Below are 16,551 nucleotides of genomic sequence, written 5' to 3' on the forward strand. Positions count from 1 at the left end.
TGACACTGCCAACTAAAATATTGTGTTATTGTTGTTATTTTATGCTGATTAATAATAATAATTAACCCCAAAAGGTTATTTGTGGAACCATTAATGGGGGTTCTTTGAAGAACTTAAAGTGGTTCCCCCACCATTTCAATTTGAATAACCCCTACAGGATCCTCCAGGAACCTTCAACCTGAAGCCCTGAAGCTCAGACTAGTCTTGGTAGTGCAACTCGATTGCCTTTCCAATATCATGTAGAAATGCAAAACCTGACTAGTGCCCACCTCCCAAAAAAACATACATTGGTGTCGTCTTTCCGTTATCCCTTGTGGCAATCGCTGTAGTCTACTAGAATAAAGCAGCCATTTGATTGGCCAAGCTGTCGAAATCGTCATTACTGTATGTCCAATGATTTATCTAACGTCTCTACGCTCCAGATGCCCTAGACGAGCTCGTGACGTAATACAGCTATTCCCATCTCTTTATCCTCGTCCCCCCGTGGGCTGTTCCGGATGTAACGCCTCCCTCCAGCCTACCGGCTGATCCTCTTATCGACAAGCAGGCGGCCAAGATGGATGTTGTGAACCAGGTAGGGCTCTGGGATGAAAATCACCAATACCAATGTTTTCATTTGATTTAGTTATCTGAAAAGCCATAATTTGGCACGCCTGCAGAATGCGCACTTTGACGCGGTAGAGTTTTAGGGGAAAAAATTATAGGACATCATTATGGTAGGGGCCGCTGTAATTGTAAATCCGCGGACCGTTAGTTTGAAATACAGTGCTTTCAGTGGTCGACTCATGTGAACGAAAAGCGAGCACTGAGCTCAAAACACCGCAATACAGGCATGATAGATTGCATGTGATTTAACCAATTGTACACCAGTAATTGACTGGCGCAGTGAAACGTTTGGCTAATAAATAGACCATGGTCCAAAAGTCCAAATAATTGATCAAGACACCCTGCGCAACATGATTTCAACAGCATTTCAAATAACTCAGACAAATAGGCTTAACACATCCAGGGTACTAGTTGAGGTGAAAGCTATATGAAGATATATTCCGTTTGAATTGTGGACACAGAAATGGATTGTTTAGTTGGAAAGACTATTTATATTTTTTGAATAACTGCTATTGAGCTAATAGAATCGTCTATTTAGAGGGGATTATTTTTTCTCGCTTAGCCTATGTAGCCTATGTGGTGTGTGCAGAGTATATGCCCGACTAGAGGGTGAAGTATAGCCTATTAAATGTGGAATGAGGATATTGTTTTTTTTAACAAAAAAAGCAACAAAACAAGAGATGATGCTAAACAAATGTCTAACTCGTGAAAGAAAAAAGAAACAGACAGGCTGATCTTGCAACAAAAAGAAGAAGCAGAGAGTACAAATCAAGAGGAAAAGCGACAGACCCTATTTAATCTATATCGCAATATCAGACGACGTCCGTCTCTTAGTCCTGTAGCGAGTTGTATTATAGGCCTATCAATTTACGAGGGGTGACAGACCGACTAGGAGTTAAAAGTAAGATATTGCGAGGTGAATCGATAGGCTAAAGACAGAATCGATAGGCTACAGGACACAGTTTATTTGGGGATGATCACAGACAGATGCGACTGATGTGTTGCTTTCAACCGCACATGACAAGGCTTTACAAATTATAGCCTAAACTATAGGGCTAGCTATATCTACTATAGGGCCAACTACTATCGAGGTGACTCGAGATTTTCCTTCTGTATACATTTCTAGAGTGCTTGCTGTCTGTCAAGCTTTGGCGACAGCAAAAACAGTGGGATAAGCAGCTTTGTCTAATTCTATGCTGGCAAGTCTCTCTCTCTCAGTCCCCCCCCCCTCTCTCGCTGTCTCTCTCCCACTCTCGCTCTCGTCTCCACTAAACGATGTCAGTGCTTTGTCACACGGCCTGTCGCGCCCCAAGTCAAATAGTCCAATTACCGCACTAGCGAACAAATGGCAGCATGAAAAAATTGATCGTATCACCGCTTTCTCTACCACTCCTGAAAGATACATTTAAATTAACTGACAGGTGCAAACTGTGGAGTAACGACAGATAGGCTATGCTGACAATGCATATAGGCCTACACAGTACACCCTACAAACGTTCAAAATATAATTCGCGACAAATTCATAAAGCAATGTTAATTGTTGATTTCTGTGTTGACAGTTGGTGGCCACCGGGCAGTTCACCATAATCAAACAGCCTTTGGGATTTATGAAAATCCTACAATGGGTAAGTTACTGTTTTCATACAATGTTTCATTATTTGGCTTGTGACTGAGTGAATGAGAGGCCATGGTGAGTGCGCGCCCGTATCCTTTTCGCGCGCATGAGTGGGTGTGGAAGACTATAGAATGTACTGGTATTGTATATTGCATGCGTAAAATCTAGATTACAGATGAGTGTGATGATATTAACCAATACACTTAAAAGCTATAAATGATAGGCCCATATATTATGCTATGGTTGGCCCTGTTTTGAGAATAGATTATGAATTTAAAGTGATGTTGGGCCCTTGTACTGTGTCAGAACATGTCCTTCTGTCACACAGAGGTCACAAAGCTAGGTGAAGCTTTGTGCTCCTGACGACAAACAGGGAGCGCGAGGTGGCTGACACTACCCATTCTCCCACTCGCTGCTTCCTCTTGGTTACCACTGGCAGGCAGGGCTCATGAAAACTCGACGTTGTTTCAGTGATACAATGTTACTGTAAATCGATCATGGTAATTGTGATAAATCTCTGTTCAAACTATCCAGGTATTTATGTGTCCTCTCCTGTGAAGTTTGTTGTAGGCCTACCTGATCCACCAGATAATTAACTCACGTCACTTTAGCCTTTCGCTCTGTAATCTAATCTGGAGTATTTTGTGAGCACCTCAAGCATTTGGGTGTAGTTACTTCTTTATGTGTTGTGTAGTTGGGCCCTTCTAGGGCTAATCATTTTCGCACTTCTTTATGTGTTGTGTAGTTGCTCCCTCCTAGGGCTAAACATTTTCGCTATAATTTAATGTTTTAGAAGTGGCACATAATGATTTAATAGGCCTACACTGAATTTAAACCTTGGTAGTAGTAGTAATGGCCATTGACGTTGCTGCAGCGTCACCTGAAAAAGGCGCTGTCCACTTTCAGGGTTCTGAAACGTTAAAATCGCGGGGTTCCAATTGATCGCTGTCCATGGTGCTGAATCGGAATCTCCGCTATTTGCTTGTTTGTTTACCTTTACAATTCTTCATGTCGCCTCAATGCTCTATTTGTTGTATTGTGCTGTAGCATGACAATCGTTGATTGGCAATTCATGATGAATCTGTGATAAAGCATTCCACACATTCATGTCACAAAATGTACTTCATACATCCACATCATGGTTTCTGCATGCTTTATGTTCTCTTTATTCAGTAACACTCGAGGCACAGTGTGACCCCTCTTCCAACTTGTTTTGTGCCAAGGGCTAGAGGTATTCTTCTATGTAGATAAACTCTCTCAATTGTACAAAGAGGAGTCTGGCTGCATTTACACAGTCAGCCCAATTCTGATATGTGTTTCACTAAATCGTATTTGACCAATCAGATCAGCTCTGAAAAAGATCTGATGTGAAATACCAATTAGTGGCAAAATATCAGGATTCAGCTAACTGGGTAAATGTAGCCTCTGACTCACTGAGTCCAGCAGGATCATGTTAAGCAGAAATTATGAGCTGTAATAATTTGGACAAAATATGAATGTACTGTGTACTACGTATGTAACTTGTAATTAGGAACACCTCTCAGCCACATCATTACCACTTCTTTCTCATCTATTTTTCATCACACATTTGTGATAGCATCAGAACTAGCACACACACACACACACACACACACACACACACACACACACACACACACACACACATAGTCATTACTCACCACTGACTCACCACTCTCACTCAACAGAACAAATCAATGTACAGTATGTGCTCATTGAGGAAGTTAAATTAATGACATCTCTTCCTCCCATGTTCCATTTGGACTCACTTTGCTAGAATGCCATGATGATTGGCTGATTGAAAGAATATGATTCATTTATGAGAAGACACATAGACCTACATACAAAAATCAACATCAGGATTTAAATAAAAGATCCCCAAACAAATGTTCTACTCTAAATCACAGCAGGTAAGAGTAACACAGGGCAGCAGAGACTGAGAGGACAGTTCTGACAGCATGACATTGTCTGTAGTCCTTCCCCGGAGCACTGCTAGTGCTTGAACATCACATCACAACATTAACAAACCTCCATGCCTGAAGCAGCACACAGGGAGGAGGCCAGAGCTCAGGAATCATAAGTTATAAAGGCCTGCATCTGCATGTTTCTACATCTGGGTTGAGGTGAGCCTAAAGGAGTTACTCCCCTGGCCTAAACAGATCCATATGTAACTCTAAATCAGCATTTAGCATTTATACATTCACATATCAATACTCATCTTTTACTCCATTTACACATCCCTACTGACCTCTCATTCAGCATTCCTGCTCTACAATATACACGTATGTTTTTCTGTCAACGTGTGTATGTAGTGTACACACAGGAGGGATGCTGACACAGACATTTTGGCTAACTATATTTGTTGCAATTTTTCAGAATGCAAGCCTTCTATGTTTTGGTTAACCACTGTGTCTACCATAAAAACATCCTGCCCCGGGTTACGCTTGGGAACTAGGTTATTTTTGTCTTACCTTGGGATTTACAGTTAAATGCTCTGTTAAAGTTTACATATTTGCTTTACTGATTCACTCAGTGCACTGTTGTGCTGTAAGAACAGTTTTCATACTGTGTGGTCAATACAGTAGAGATCTGTGATAATCTGGCCCAGTGTTCTATAAGTGGTTCCTGGTGTTGTTGATCATCAAAGCTGCTGATTGTAGGATATAGTAAGGAGTTTACATGTTAAACCTTTGCAAACTCATTGCCAGAGCTCTCTGCCCATTCGTCTGCCCCTGGCTTAGAGGAGATGTGATTGGTTGAAGCTGTCACACTTTGGATTCCTGCCAAACTCAAACTCAGAGACAGAAAGATGCTGGTGAGCATACATACAGTATTTACATTGTGATGGATAGACTTGTGGTCCGACAACATCCATTTATGCTTGTGTATCAATCAATGTATTAAGTTCAATTATTCATTTACTTGAGTTAATTTTGGAATACCTTTTCAGTCTTGCCAGACTTGGCTATAAAATCGGTGATAAGCAGGTATTTATAAATGCAGCTGCTTCTAACTCAGAGAGTGTGTGTGTGAGTGTGTGTGTGTATTTGTGCCTGCTTGAACAAGGGTAGTGTGACAGTGGATTTATGTGAGAGACTGCAACACTTACCATGTTAGTGGGAACATAGAAATAGAATGAACAGAACGGGCGTCCCCATTCAAGTCAATGATGGCATAATGGGTGTACTGGCGACCTTTGCGAGTGTACCCATAGGATCAAAGCAGGAAGTAAGTGTACCCATCAATATGTGCTGTGATTTGTTGATTAAACTCAACTGACATGACAATTGTTTTTATTCCATTGTATGAGCCACATCAGTTAACATCCTTTGAAAACATTACCATGGAAATTATTGCATCACAATACCAGGCAGCCATTGCGAGTATACCCATGAGTTTATAAGTCAAATTGGCAGGGTTAGAAGTTCCAAGCCCGTTTTATTCATTCTATTTCTATGAGTGGGAACCCCCACCCACCCCCCTCTATGCTCATTGTATGTTGCCAATAGCATTACCATAGTATCTGACAATGTGTGTGAAGCCATGTATTTTCTTAACTAGCCAGCCTGTCTCCATTTGTCTTTCTTCAACATATTCCCATTCATTCCTTTGCCCTTATTCCAACCTTCCTTTTTTTACCGCAACCTCTTGTTAGGGAGACCATGGTCATATACCTCAACCTCTTGTTAGGGAGACCATAGTCATATACCTCAACCTCTTGTTAGGGAGACCATAGTCATATACCTCAACCTCTTGTTAGGGAGACCATGGTCATATACCTCAACCTCTTGTTAGGGAGACCATAGTCATATACCTCAACCTCTTGTTAGGGAGACCATAGTCATATACCTCAACCTCTTGTTAGAGAGACCATAGTCATATACCTCAAACTCTTGTTAAGGAGACCATAGTCATATACCTCAAACTCTTGTTAGGGAGACCATAGTCATATACCTCAAACTCTTGTTAGGGAGACCATAGTCATATACCTCAAACTCTTGTTAGGGAGACCATAGTCATATACCTCAAACTCTTGTTAGGGAGACCATAGTCATATACCTCAAACTCTTGTTAGGGAGACCATAGTCATATACCTCAAACTCTTGCACTAAGAGCGTGTTAATGAATGTTGCAAATCAGTGAAAACAGATACAGATACGCATGCCAGACTACCTAAGTGAGAGCTAAAATCTTACAAGAGGATAATTTGGCATACGTTGTGGACTATCCACGTTGGATGGTGTGGGAGAGTTAACTAGCCTGGTGCCAGATCTGTATGTTCTTCAACTCATCTGACTATGATAACGACCAAACACGGCAAAGAGTATTTAGCTAAAGCACAAACAGATATGATTCTTCCATGTCAGAGATGATTCCATGTTCTGTTTTGTTGTCCTCCTCCTTCCATCTTTCATGCATGCTTATATCCAATCTGTTGAGCTTTTCATTATCACCCTCCCCCCTCACATTCCTCCCCAATCATTATTAAAACCTGTTAATAAGGAGATGGGGTGGAGGTGGGCTGTGTTGGCACGCTAAAGAGTAATGAGACAAGGGAATAAGTTACGTGTTTGTGTATGTGTGTTTCCGTGTGTGTGTGTGTCAGTGTGAGTGTACCGTTGCACAAGCGTGAGCGTGCATGTGTGTGTGTGTGCATGTGTCCGTGTGTGGTGTGAGGGTGTGTGTACAATAGCCCTGTGCAGCGTCCTTTAGTGACAGATGGTGGAGGACCTCAGTCAGATTAATAGGCAGATTTTCCATCCAATGGGATCTGGCCTGCAGGGAAGGGAGGGTGTGGTAAAAATAGGCTGACTGTATAACTTCCTATGTCAGTGTGTGCGAGTGTGTGTATCTGCATGCTTGTGTGTACAACAGTATGTTAGCGTTCAGGTACACAAGCGCTGGTTTACATTACTGTACACCCCCCTGTAGAATTGTAGTACTGTAGCCTGGGCCGTAGAGAATAACTTATTTAGTAAAACAGATATATCAACCAAACATGTTATTTTACATTTCTTGTATTTTCTTTATACAAAAGCGCACAACTTTAGGTGTCGGAGTAACCATGGCAACGGGTGTAGCGCTGTAACCTGGCAATATAGCTGCATTGATTTGCAGTTTGTGTTGCTTTGTCAGCAGCCTGCAGTGGTTGGAGGAACATTGGAGTGCAGGAGACACAGCAGATGGTGAAACCAGTGTCAGGTCTTTCAGCAACAGTATACCTTTATTGGGGTTTTCCATTATACTGCATGGGCTTTCCTTTGGTTCACATCAACACCTATTTCAGACCAAACTAGAGTTATGCCAATTCCTCGACAGAGCACCATCTTTGTGAAGAAATCATCCCAAAATAAGGGCCATTTAATAGATGTATTATGCTTCTCCCTACATGTCTCTCTGTCTGGGTCATATTCTTTCCTCATTCCTTTGATCTCACTACTCTATTTTCCCTCCCTTTCCCTTTCACTTCCCTTTTACTTCCACTTGCTGTCTATAATTCTCCTCCTCTTCTCATCCTCCCTCTGTGTCTTTCAGATCTTTGCCATCTTTGCTTTCTCGACATGCGGCAGCTACTCTGGCATGTTCAAGATGAGTGTGGAGTGTAAAAACCGGTCAGAGAGTGACCTGAGCATTGAGGTGAAGTTTGAGTATCCATTCAGGTCAGTATGCCTATTCAGTCACACGTAGCCCCCTGAACCCGCACAAATATGGTCCGTCTGTAATTTCTACAGTACCACTGGGCTGCAAATGTCAGTGGTGGAACATTAATCTGTAAACTATATTAACCCCGTTTGACGTCTCTCTCTTTCTATTTCTCTCTCTCTCCCCCTCCTCTCTCTGTATTTCTCTCTCTCTCCTTCTTCCCTTTTCTCACTGTCTCCCATCTTCTGTCTTTCTCTGTCGCTTGTCCTTCCCAGGCTACATCAGGTGTACTTCGATGCCCCAACCTGTAAGGGGGGAAACCCTGAGCGTCTGTTCCTGATCGGAGACTACTCCTCCTCAGCTGGGTTCTTTGTCACCGTCGGTGTCTTCTCCTTCCTCTACTCCATGGCAGCCCTTTCTGTGTATGTTTTCATTCTGGAGAAATACCGTGAAGGCTGCAAGGGAGCCCAGATTGTGAGTTTGTCTTTCTCAATTCTTGTTTCTAGTAGGCCTACACTATTCCATACCATATTCCAATACCTCTGCTACTATTACTAATATCATAGTAATGATGATGATGAGCATGAGATTGATTATGTTTCGGATGAGGACTTTCTAGCTTGATCATGATGATGTTTCTGATAAGAACTTTGAAATTGATTATGATGATGAGCATGTCCAGTGCCTTCGGAAAGTATTAAGACCCCTTGACTTTTTCTACATTTTGTTATGTTACAGCCTTGTTCTAAAATTGATATAAAAATGTAAAAAACTCAGCAATCTACACATAATACCCCATAATGACAAAGCAAAAACAGGTTTAGACATTTTTGAAAAATTATTACAAATAAAAAACAAAAATACCTTATTTACATAATGTAAGTATTCAGACCCTCAGGTGCATCCTGTTTACATTGATCATCCTTGAGATGTTTCTACAACTTGATTGGAGTCCAAACGTGGTAAATTCAATTGATTGGACATGATTTGGAAAGGCACACACCTGTCTATATAAAGGTCCCACAGTTGACAAAATGCATGTCAGAGAAAAAGCAAGCCATGAGGTTGAAGGAATTGTCCGTAGAGCTCCAAGAAAGGATTGTGTCAAGGCACAGATCTGGGGAAAGGTACCAAAACATTTCTGCAGCATTGAATTTCCCCAAGAACACAGTGGCCTCCATCATTCTTAAATGGAAGAAGTTTGGAACCACCAAGACTCTTCCTAGAGCTGGCCGCCCGGCCAAACTGAGCAATCGGGCGAGAAGGGCCTTGGTCAGGGAGGTGACCAAGAACCCGATGGTCACTCTGACATAGCTCCAGAGTTCCTCTGTGAAGATGGGAGAACCTTCCAGAAGGACATTCATCTCTGCAGCACTCCACCAATGAGACCTTTATGGTAGAGTGGCCAGACGGAAGCCACTTTTCAGTAAAAGGCATATGACATCCCGCTTGGAGCCAAAAGGCACCTAAATACTCTCAGACCATGAGAAACAATATTCTGTGGTCTGATGAAACCAAGATTGAACTCTTTGGCCTGAATGCCAAGTGTCAAGTCTGGAGGAAACCTGGCATAATCCCTATGGTGAAGCATGGTGCTGGCAGCATCATGCTGTGGGGATATTTTTCAGCGGCAGGGACACTAGTCAGGATCGAGGCAAAGATGAACGAAGCAAAGTACAGAAAGATCCTTGATGAAAACCTGCTCCAGAGCGCTCAGGACCTTAGACTGGGGCAAAGATTCACCTTCCAACAGGACAATGACCCTAAGCACACAGCCAAGACAACACAGGAGTGGCTTCAGGACAAGTCTCTGAAGGACTTTGAGTGGCCCAGCCAGAGCCCGGACTTGAACCCGATCAACCATCTCTGGAGAGAACTGAAAATAGGTGTGCAGCAACGCTCCCCATCCAACCTGACAGAGCTTGAGAGGATCTGCAGAGAAGAATGGAAGAAACTCCTCAAATACAGGTGTGCCAAGCTTGTAGCGTCATACCCAAGAAGACTTGGGGCTGCAATCACTGCCAAAGATGATTCAACAAAGTACTGAATACTGCTGTAAATGTGATATTTTTATTTGTTGATAAATTAGCAAAAATATCTAAAAACCCATTTTTGCTTTGTCATTATGGGGTATTGTGTGTATATAGATGAGGGGAAAAAAAATATTGAATACATTTTAGAATAAGGCTGTAACCTAACAAAATGTGGTTAAAAGTCGAGGGGTTTGAATACTTTACGAAGGTACTGTAATTTGCTAATGCTTTATAATGTGATTATCCTCAGGACTTTGTTGTGACCTGTGTGTTCACCTTCTTCTGGCTGGTGGCTTCTTCTGCCTGGGCTAAGGGTCTGTCGGATGTGAAGGCATCCACCGACCCAGACAAGGTTCTCTTGCTGATCGAGGCCTGCGACGAACCGGAGAACCGCTGCCGTGAAGTCCATGACCCTGTCGTCTCTGGTCTCAATACATCTGTGGTACGGAATTTCAATTGTAACGTTGTGATTTGTAAAAGGGCATGGACTACTGAGGAAAATCTACTACAAGATATGGACCCCCTTCTTTTTATTTTTCTTCCTTTTCTTCCATTCACCCCCTAGGCATTTGGCTTCCTGAACCTGATCCTGTGGGGAGGGAACCTGTGGTTCGTGTTCAAGGAGACTGGCTGGCTGGCAGCTTTTGGCGGCACATACGCACCTTCCCAGGAGAAAGCGCCTGCCCCAGAGTCCTTCGGCCAGGACGGCTATGGGCAGGAGGGCTATGCACAGCAGGGGGATGCCTATACCGGCACCCAGGGAGGCTACCAGCCCGACTATGGCCAGGGCGGCTACACTGAGGGAGGTGGAGACTATCAGCAGGGGGGATACGAACAGCAGCCCACCCCCTACGCCAATCAGATGTGAGCTGGTGCACCCTATGGCAGCTGGAAGCTGGTGAGTGTCAGTACATATGATGGAGCAATCCTGAGAATACTGATAAATGACTGTGAGAAATACTGCATTACTCTTCCAAAGGGAAATACAGACTGTGGCTTTATGACATCTTCATAATCTTTAGGTATGCATTAGTTATTAGTAATATTTCTCTCTCTCTCTTCCCCCCCCCCCCCACCCCCAGGGGCCACCATGTGATTTAGGAGTGTGGTGCCTGACCACCACCCACAATTCCACACTCCTCTGTTTGTCTGTTTGTGCATTTGTGAGTTGACAAGAGGAGGAAGGGAGGCAGGCAGCGAGGGATGGAGGAAGGTGGACTCTTGGAAGGGGAAGTTATCAACACCGTGTCCCTTGGGAGAGGGTTATTTTGTTGAGGGGGAAATGGGTCCTTACTGTAACATGCTGTTTATTCTCGTGATGTATTTAACTGTGGAAGACAACAGGGGATTCATTGACAGTTTGATCGCACAAGGACAAACTGGAATACAAAACCAAAACATGAACATCAATCTTTTAAAGGAATAACACTTAAATGAAGGACAATAATGGTAGTAATATTTAACGTGGGAGAATGTATTTGTCTGTGCTATGTAAATATCAACATATTCATATAGAAATATATGTACACAGTTGAATAATTGTGCACTCCATATTAGTTGTTATACAACAAATGTAGAGAACAGAGTTATTCAGTTGTATTTACTTCAGTTCTGTTTAGGAGCTCACATAGTTCAACCCTCGTTGTTTTTTAATATTTATGTTTTGTGTTTATTTTATTTCTCCATGTGTGTTTCTTTACATTTTCAGTTTATTCCGTTTCAGAATAGTTATTTTCTCATTGTGCTTTTTTATTTGTTCAACATTACTGAATGAGTTTAACGGGATAGAGTAGAGAAGATGTGATGGCAAAGGATGAAGACAAAAAAAGAAAGCAAAAAGAATGACGAATTCAGAGAGAGAGTAGAGAAGAATGAGAGAGGTGTTAGCAGTGATTTATGCATTCATTACAACTTGTATTCATTGTCTTTTATATTTTTCCATTTAAATATTACTCAAGGATTTAGCTATGTTTGTTGAGAAAAGCTGAAATGCAAAAAGGAGAAAATGCATCTAGGATAATGAAAAAGTAGTTAGCATGGTAAGAATTGGTATTCTGCTAATACTATGCTGTTCCTAAAAACTGCTGTACATACTATGCTATCAATACTTTTAGTTAAAGATGATTTGAGGTTGTGAAGTCAACTGATGTTAAGGGGATCTTTATTTTTAATGTAGTTTAAAACTTGGCGTCAGATAGATTGGGCCCAGAACCTTGTCATGTTTCGATCAACTATTTATCTAGTCTAGAGATGAGTCATAAGACAGAATAAGTAATCATGTTTATTCACAATTTATTTTGGTCATCTGATCAAAACGCATCCATATATTTTCAGAGAACTAAATCAGTATGGCACAATGTGTCATTTTCAAGACCATATACAAGCCATAGAAAATAATTATTTTTTTACATATTAATATAGCCAACTGAGTTGTCCTGAACTGTATCTTGTTTCCATATACATAAAATATCCTGCATCCCCGATCCCCCCAACACCCACACATTCACTCTCAAAAGCAGGTTTTGCATGTGTCTGACTCCTGGAGTTAAAGTACCCTGGAACCAAATTGAGAGGGGGGAGGGCAAGTGGCAAGCAAGTGTTACAGTAATAGTATGTTTGGCTCATCATAAGGTCCCAGCACAGTGCAGCTCTGCTATATTTTACACAAAGTACAGGGACTGCACATGTTGCAATGGTCACTCTTTTCAAGGTCATGTAGATAGGCTGACCTGCCATACTGCCAATCCTCTCTTTGGATAGAAGAAAAACTGTATTGCCAAATGGAAACAGGGCAGGGGTGTCTTGATCGATAGATTTTGCTTCCACAGTTATCACAATAAATTGTTTTTCATCCATGTTATTCCATTATGCAGTTTTGGATCCATACGTTTATTTTTTTACCAGTCGGTGTAGAGGCACCTCACTTTCTCTCCCTTCTCCTGTGTTCTCTCTCTCTTTCCATATCTTTCTATCTCTCTCTTGTAGCTCTTATAAATATGCTCAATGCAATATGTATAGTCTGTCGTTAGTGGTGAATGATGTCTTGTGATACTCTCTACGCCTTTGGACAGTTGTGTTTATTGTTTATGATGTATTCTTATTACTATTTATGATAATGACTATTACAATTCAGAGAAAAAATATCCAAGATTCTCCAGAATTCTATTGTATTCTTATTTTATGGAATCCCTGTGAAACAAAATCAAATAAACTTGACATTCTGTTGAAGGTTAAATGTTTTGTCTAATTCTCTAACCTTGTAGATCATATGCATTGTTCATGCTGTACTATTTACTGATTGATGTTCAGTAGCATGGGGAGGTCCCTGGGGGGTTCAATGTCTGAGGGTATAAGGTATGCCTACTACTAGGCTATGTCATGACGTTGGCCTGATGGGGGAGGTTTATGACCCCTATAAATACCTTTCCCCTTTTTCCTCTCTCTACTCTACCAATGTGACTATTGAAAATCCCTTTGTTAACATGGAGAGTCTGGTAACATCAATAGGTGGGAAACTGAACCATATCTCTGAATGATCCAATGTTGACCTAAATGACTAATGATGATAAATACAATCCACCTGTGTGTAATCAAGTCTCCGTATAAATGCACCTGCACTGTGATAGTCTCAGAGGTCCGTTAAAAGCGCAGAGAGCATCATGAAGAACAAGGAACACACCAGGCAGGTCCGAGATACTGTTGTGAAGAAGTTTAAAGCCGGATTTGGATACAAAAAGATTTCCCAAGCTTTAAACATCCCAAGGAGCACTGTGCAAGCGATAATATTGAAATGGAAGGAGTATCAGACCACTGCAAATCTACCATGACCTGGCCGTCCCTCTAAACTTTCAGCTCATACAAGGAGAAGACTGATCAGAGATGCAGCCAAGAGGCCCATGATCACTCTGGATGAACTGCAGAGATCTACAGCTGAGGTGGGAGACTCTGTCCATAGGACAACAATCAGTCTTATATTGCACAAATCTGGCCTTTATGGAAGAGTGGCAAGAAGAAAGCCATTTCTTAAAGATATCCATAAAAAGTGTTGTTTAAAGTTTGCCACAAGCCACCTGGGAGACACACCAAACATGTGCTCTGCTCTGGTCAGATGAAACCAAAATTGAACTTTTTGGCAACAATGCAAAACGTTATGTTTGGCGTAAAAGCAACACAGCTCATCACCCTGAACACACCATCCCCACTGTCAAACATGGTGGTGGCAGCATCATGGTTTGGGCCTGCTTTTCTTCAGCAGGGACAGGGAAGATGGTTAAAATTGATGGGAAGATGGATGGAGCCAAATACAGGACCATTCTGGAAGAAAACCTGATGGAGTCTGCAAAAGACCTGAGACTGGGACGGAGATTTGTCTTCCAACAAGACAATGATCCAAAACATAAAGCAAAATCTACAATGGAATGGTTCAAAAATAAACATATCCAGGTGTTAGAATGGCCAAGTCAAAGTCCAGACCTGAATCCAATCGAGAATCTGTGGAAAGAACTGAAAACTGCTGTTCACAAATGCTCTCCATCCAACCTCACTGAGCTCGAGCTGTTTTGCAAGAAGGAATGGGAAAAAATGTCAGTCTCTCGATGTGCAAAACTGATAGAGACATACCCCAAGCGACTTACAGCTGTAATCGCAGCAAAAGGTGGCGCTACAAAGTATTAACTTAAGGGGGCTGAATAATTTTGCACGCCCAATTTTTCAGTTTTTGATTTGTTAAAAAAGTTTGAAATATCCAATAAATGTCGTTCCACTTCATGATTGTGTCCCACTTGTTGTTGATTCTTCACAAAAAAATACAGTTTTATATCTTTATGTTTGAAGCCTGAAATGTGGCAAAAGGTCGCAAAGTTCAAGGGGGCCGAATACTTTCGCAAGGCACTGTATGCGTTGGTACTTAATGAATATGATGTCATATCAGTTGGCGTCTGAGACATTATTACTAATGACAGGATGACAAACTGAATCTTGGAAAGTCGACACATTCTAGTTATCAGATTCACATGGAATTGCTATGCAATTTAAATGTTTAAATATAAAATTATTTGTGAAAAGATTAAATGCAATTTTAGCTTCTTAAATGAGAGAACGGTTTGTCATAGAGAAACTCTGCTCACTCAGAGGCCCCGCCCAAGTGAACAGACTTTGGTTGTAAACTATGAAACACGCCCTTCTTTCACCACTATATAAACCCGTTGACGAAAATGTAACTTCCTGTTCCAAGGATGTGAGGACTTGCGGTCCCCACGTTGAAAGGACAAAGACCACCTACAGAACTAAGCCAACCTCAGTTTCCTGCCGTTCAACCAGAGCTCACGCTAACGAAATTAGCATTGAATCTCAACGTGAAGGTGACGACCTACACGTCGGAAGGATGAATTTTGACTATACCAGCCAGAATATAGCATGGCAACTTGGTATGAACTTTGAACTCTTATTCACTAAAGAAGTGATACCTCCTAGCCATTGCGTTAGCGCAGAAACTGTAGACGTGGGCTAGGAGAGGACGGACAGAGTAACTGTTCTACCACACGACGACGGTACTACCAAGTACCCGTTCTACCACCAGTCATTCTTCAAAGGACAACCCGGCCTTCCATCTACGACCAACCGATCGAAGCGCAGATCAGAGTAAATATATATTTATTTCCAAATGGGCGGTTATTTAGAATGCACAATATTATGTATTTACGATAGAGTAGCTGCCTACGGCCCGATAGAGACACAAAATATTTTTGTTCCTCAGTCTTCCCGCTATTTCATTCAAAACCCAACCCCCTTTCTTTGTGTGACCAGCCGCCATATCTGTTCCGTCCACTAGGGACGTTTTCCTTTATGACACTTGTAATCAATGTATGATCCATTCTGTGTAGATTTAATTCTGTGTGATTTTTAGGTATTTAGTAGATAAATAATTAAACAAAAGGTTGTATTGCTGATTCAACTTGTTAGCCAGGGTTCGTGAAGATAACCAAGAATTTACAACTTTCAGATGTGACTAAATAAAGTGACGATTAAATATTGACTGCTATTGAGGTAGATGACCATGACTTTAAGAGTTTATTCGAAAGATAACAGCTCTATTAACATTATTTTGTGGTGCCCCGACTTTCTAGTTAATTACATCTACCTGATTAGCTTAATCATGTAATATTAATTACAGAGAAATTATTTTATAGAATAGCATGTCATATCACTTAATCCGGCATAGACAAAGACACGACAGCTACATGGGCTGCGTTAAGACAGGCAGCCCAATTGTGATCTTTTTTAATTGGTATTTTGACCAATCACAGCAGTTTGTTTCACATCAGAACTTTTCCAGAGCTAATCTGATTGGTCAAAAGATCAATTAGTGAAATAAAGATCAGAATTGGGCTGCGTGTCTAAACGCAGCCATGGAGTGACACAACTTCTATTATTGGCACATGTAGTCCTGCTGCTGTGCCACACGATGGCATGATATCTCTGTTTTCCAGAATGCTACTATTGTAATGTATTTTCATTATCAGTGTTTGTAAAATATTCAAAGCATATGATTCAGAAAATCTTCAAATCCTTTAAAGTGGCTGTGGAAATGTGCCCTGTGTGGAAAATTATATGAGAAACAGTGACATACACTCTGAA

The 16,551-nt window shown here is 41.5% G+C and overlaps 1 protein-coding gene across 2 annotated transcripts; it reads left to right on the forward strand.

Annotated features, from left to right (window-relative positions):
* Positions 1–477: 477 nt before the first annotated feature.
* LOC110532493 (synaptophysin) lies at positions 478–13,150 on the forward strand. 2 transcript variants are annotated; one of them, XM_036988511.1, is made up of 7 exons: positions 478–574; positions 2,166–2,231; positions 7,775–7,899; positions 8,158–8,356; positions 10,166–10,357; positions 10,481–10,813; positions 10,998–13,150. In XM_036988511.1, the coding sequence occupies exons 1-6, from the start codon at positions 557–559 to the stop codon at positions 10,781–10,783; spliced, it is 903 nt and encodes a 300-aa protein (XP_036844406.1). In that variant the 5' UTR covers positions 478–556; the 3' UTR covers positions 10,784–10,813; positions 10,998–13,150. The 2 variants fall into 2 exon arrangements, with proteins under 2 accessions (XP_036844406.1, XP_036844407.1); XM_036988512.1 differs by lacking the exons at positions 478–574; positions 2,166–2,231 and adding an exon at positions 6,465–7,441.
* The last annotated feature ends 3,401 nt before the right edge of the window (positions 13,151–16,551 follow it).

The sequence above is a fragment of the Oncorhynchus mykiss genome, chromosome 9 (genome assembly GCF_013265735.2).
Source record: "Oncorhynchus mykiss isolate Arlee chromosome 9, USDA_OmykA_1.1, whole genome shotgun sequence".
Lineage (NCBI taxonomy): Eukaryota > Metazoa > Chordata > Actinopteri > Salmoniformes > Salmonidae > Oncorhynchus > Oncorhynchus mykiss.

Coding starts and splice junctions, on each gene's coding strand:
- LOC110532493 (XM_036988511.1), top strand. Junction 7,900..8,157: donor AAGTTTGAGTATCCATTCAG/GTCAGTATGCCT, acceptor TGTCCTTCCCAG/GCTACATCAGGTGTACTTCG. Junction 10,358..10,480: donor CTGGTCTCAATACATCTGTG/GTACGGAATTTC, acceptor TTCACCCCCTAG/GCATTTGGCTTCCTGAACCT.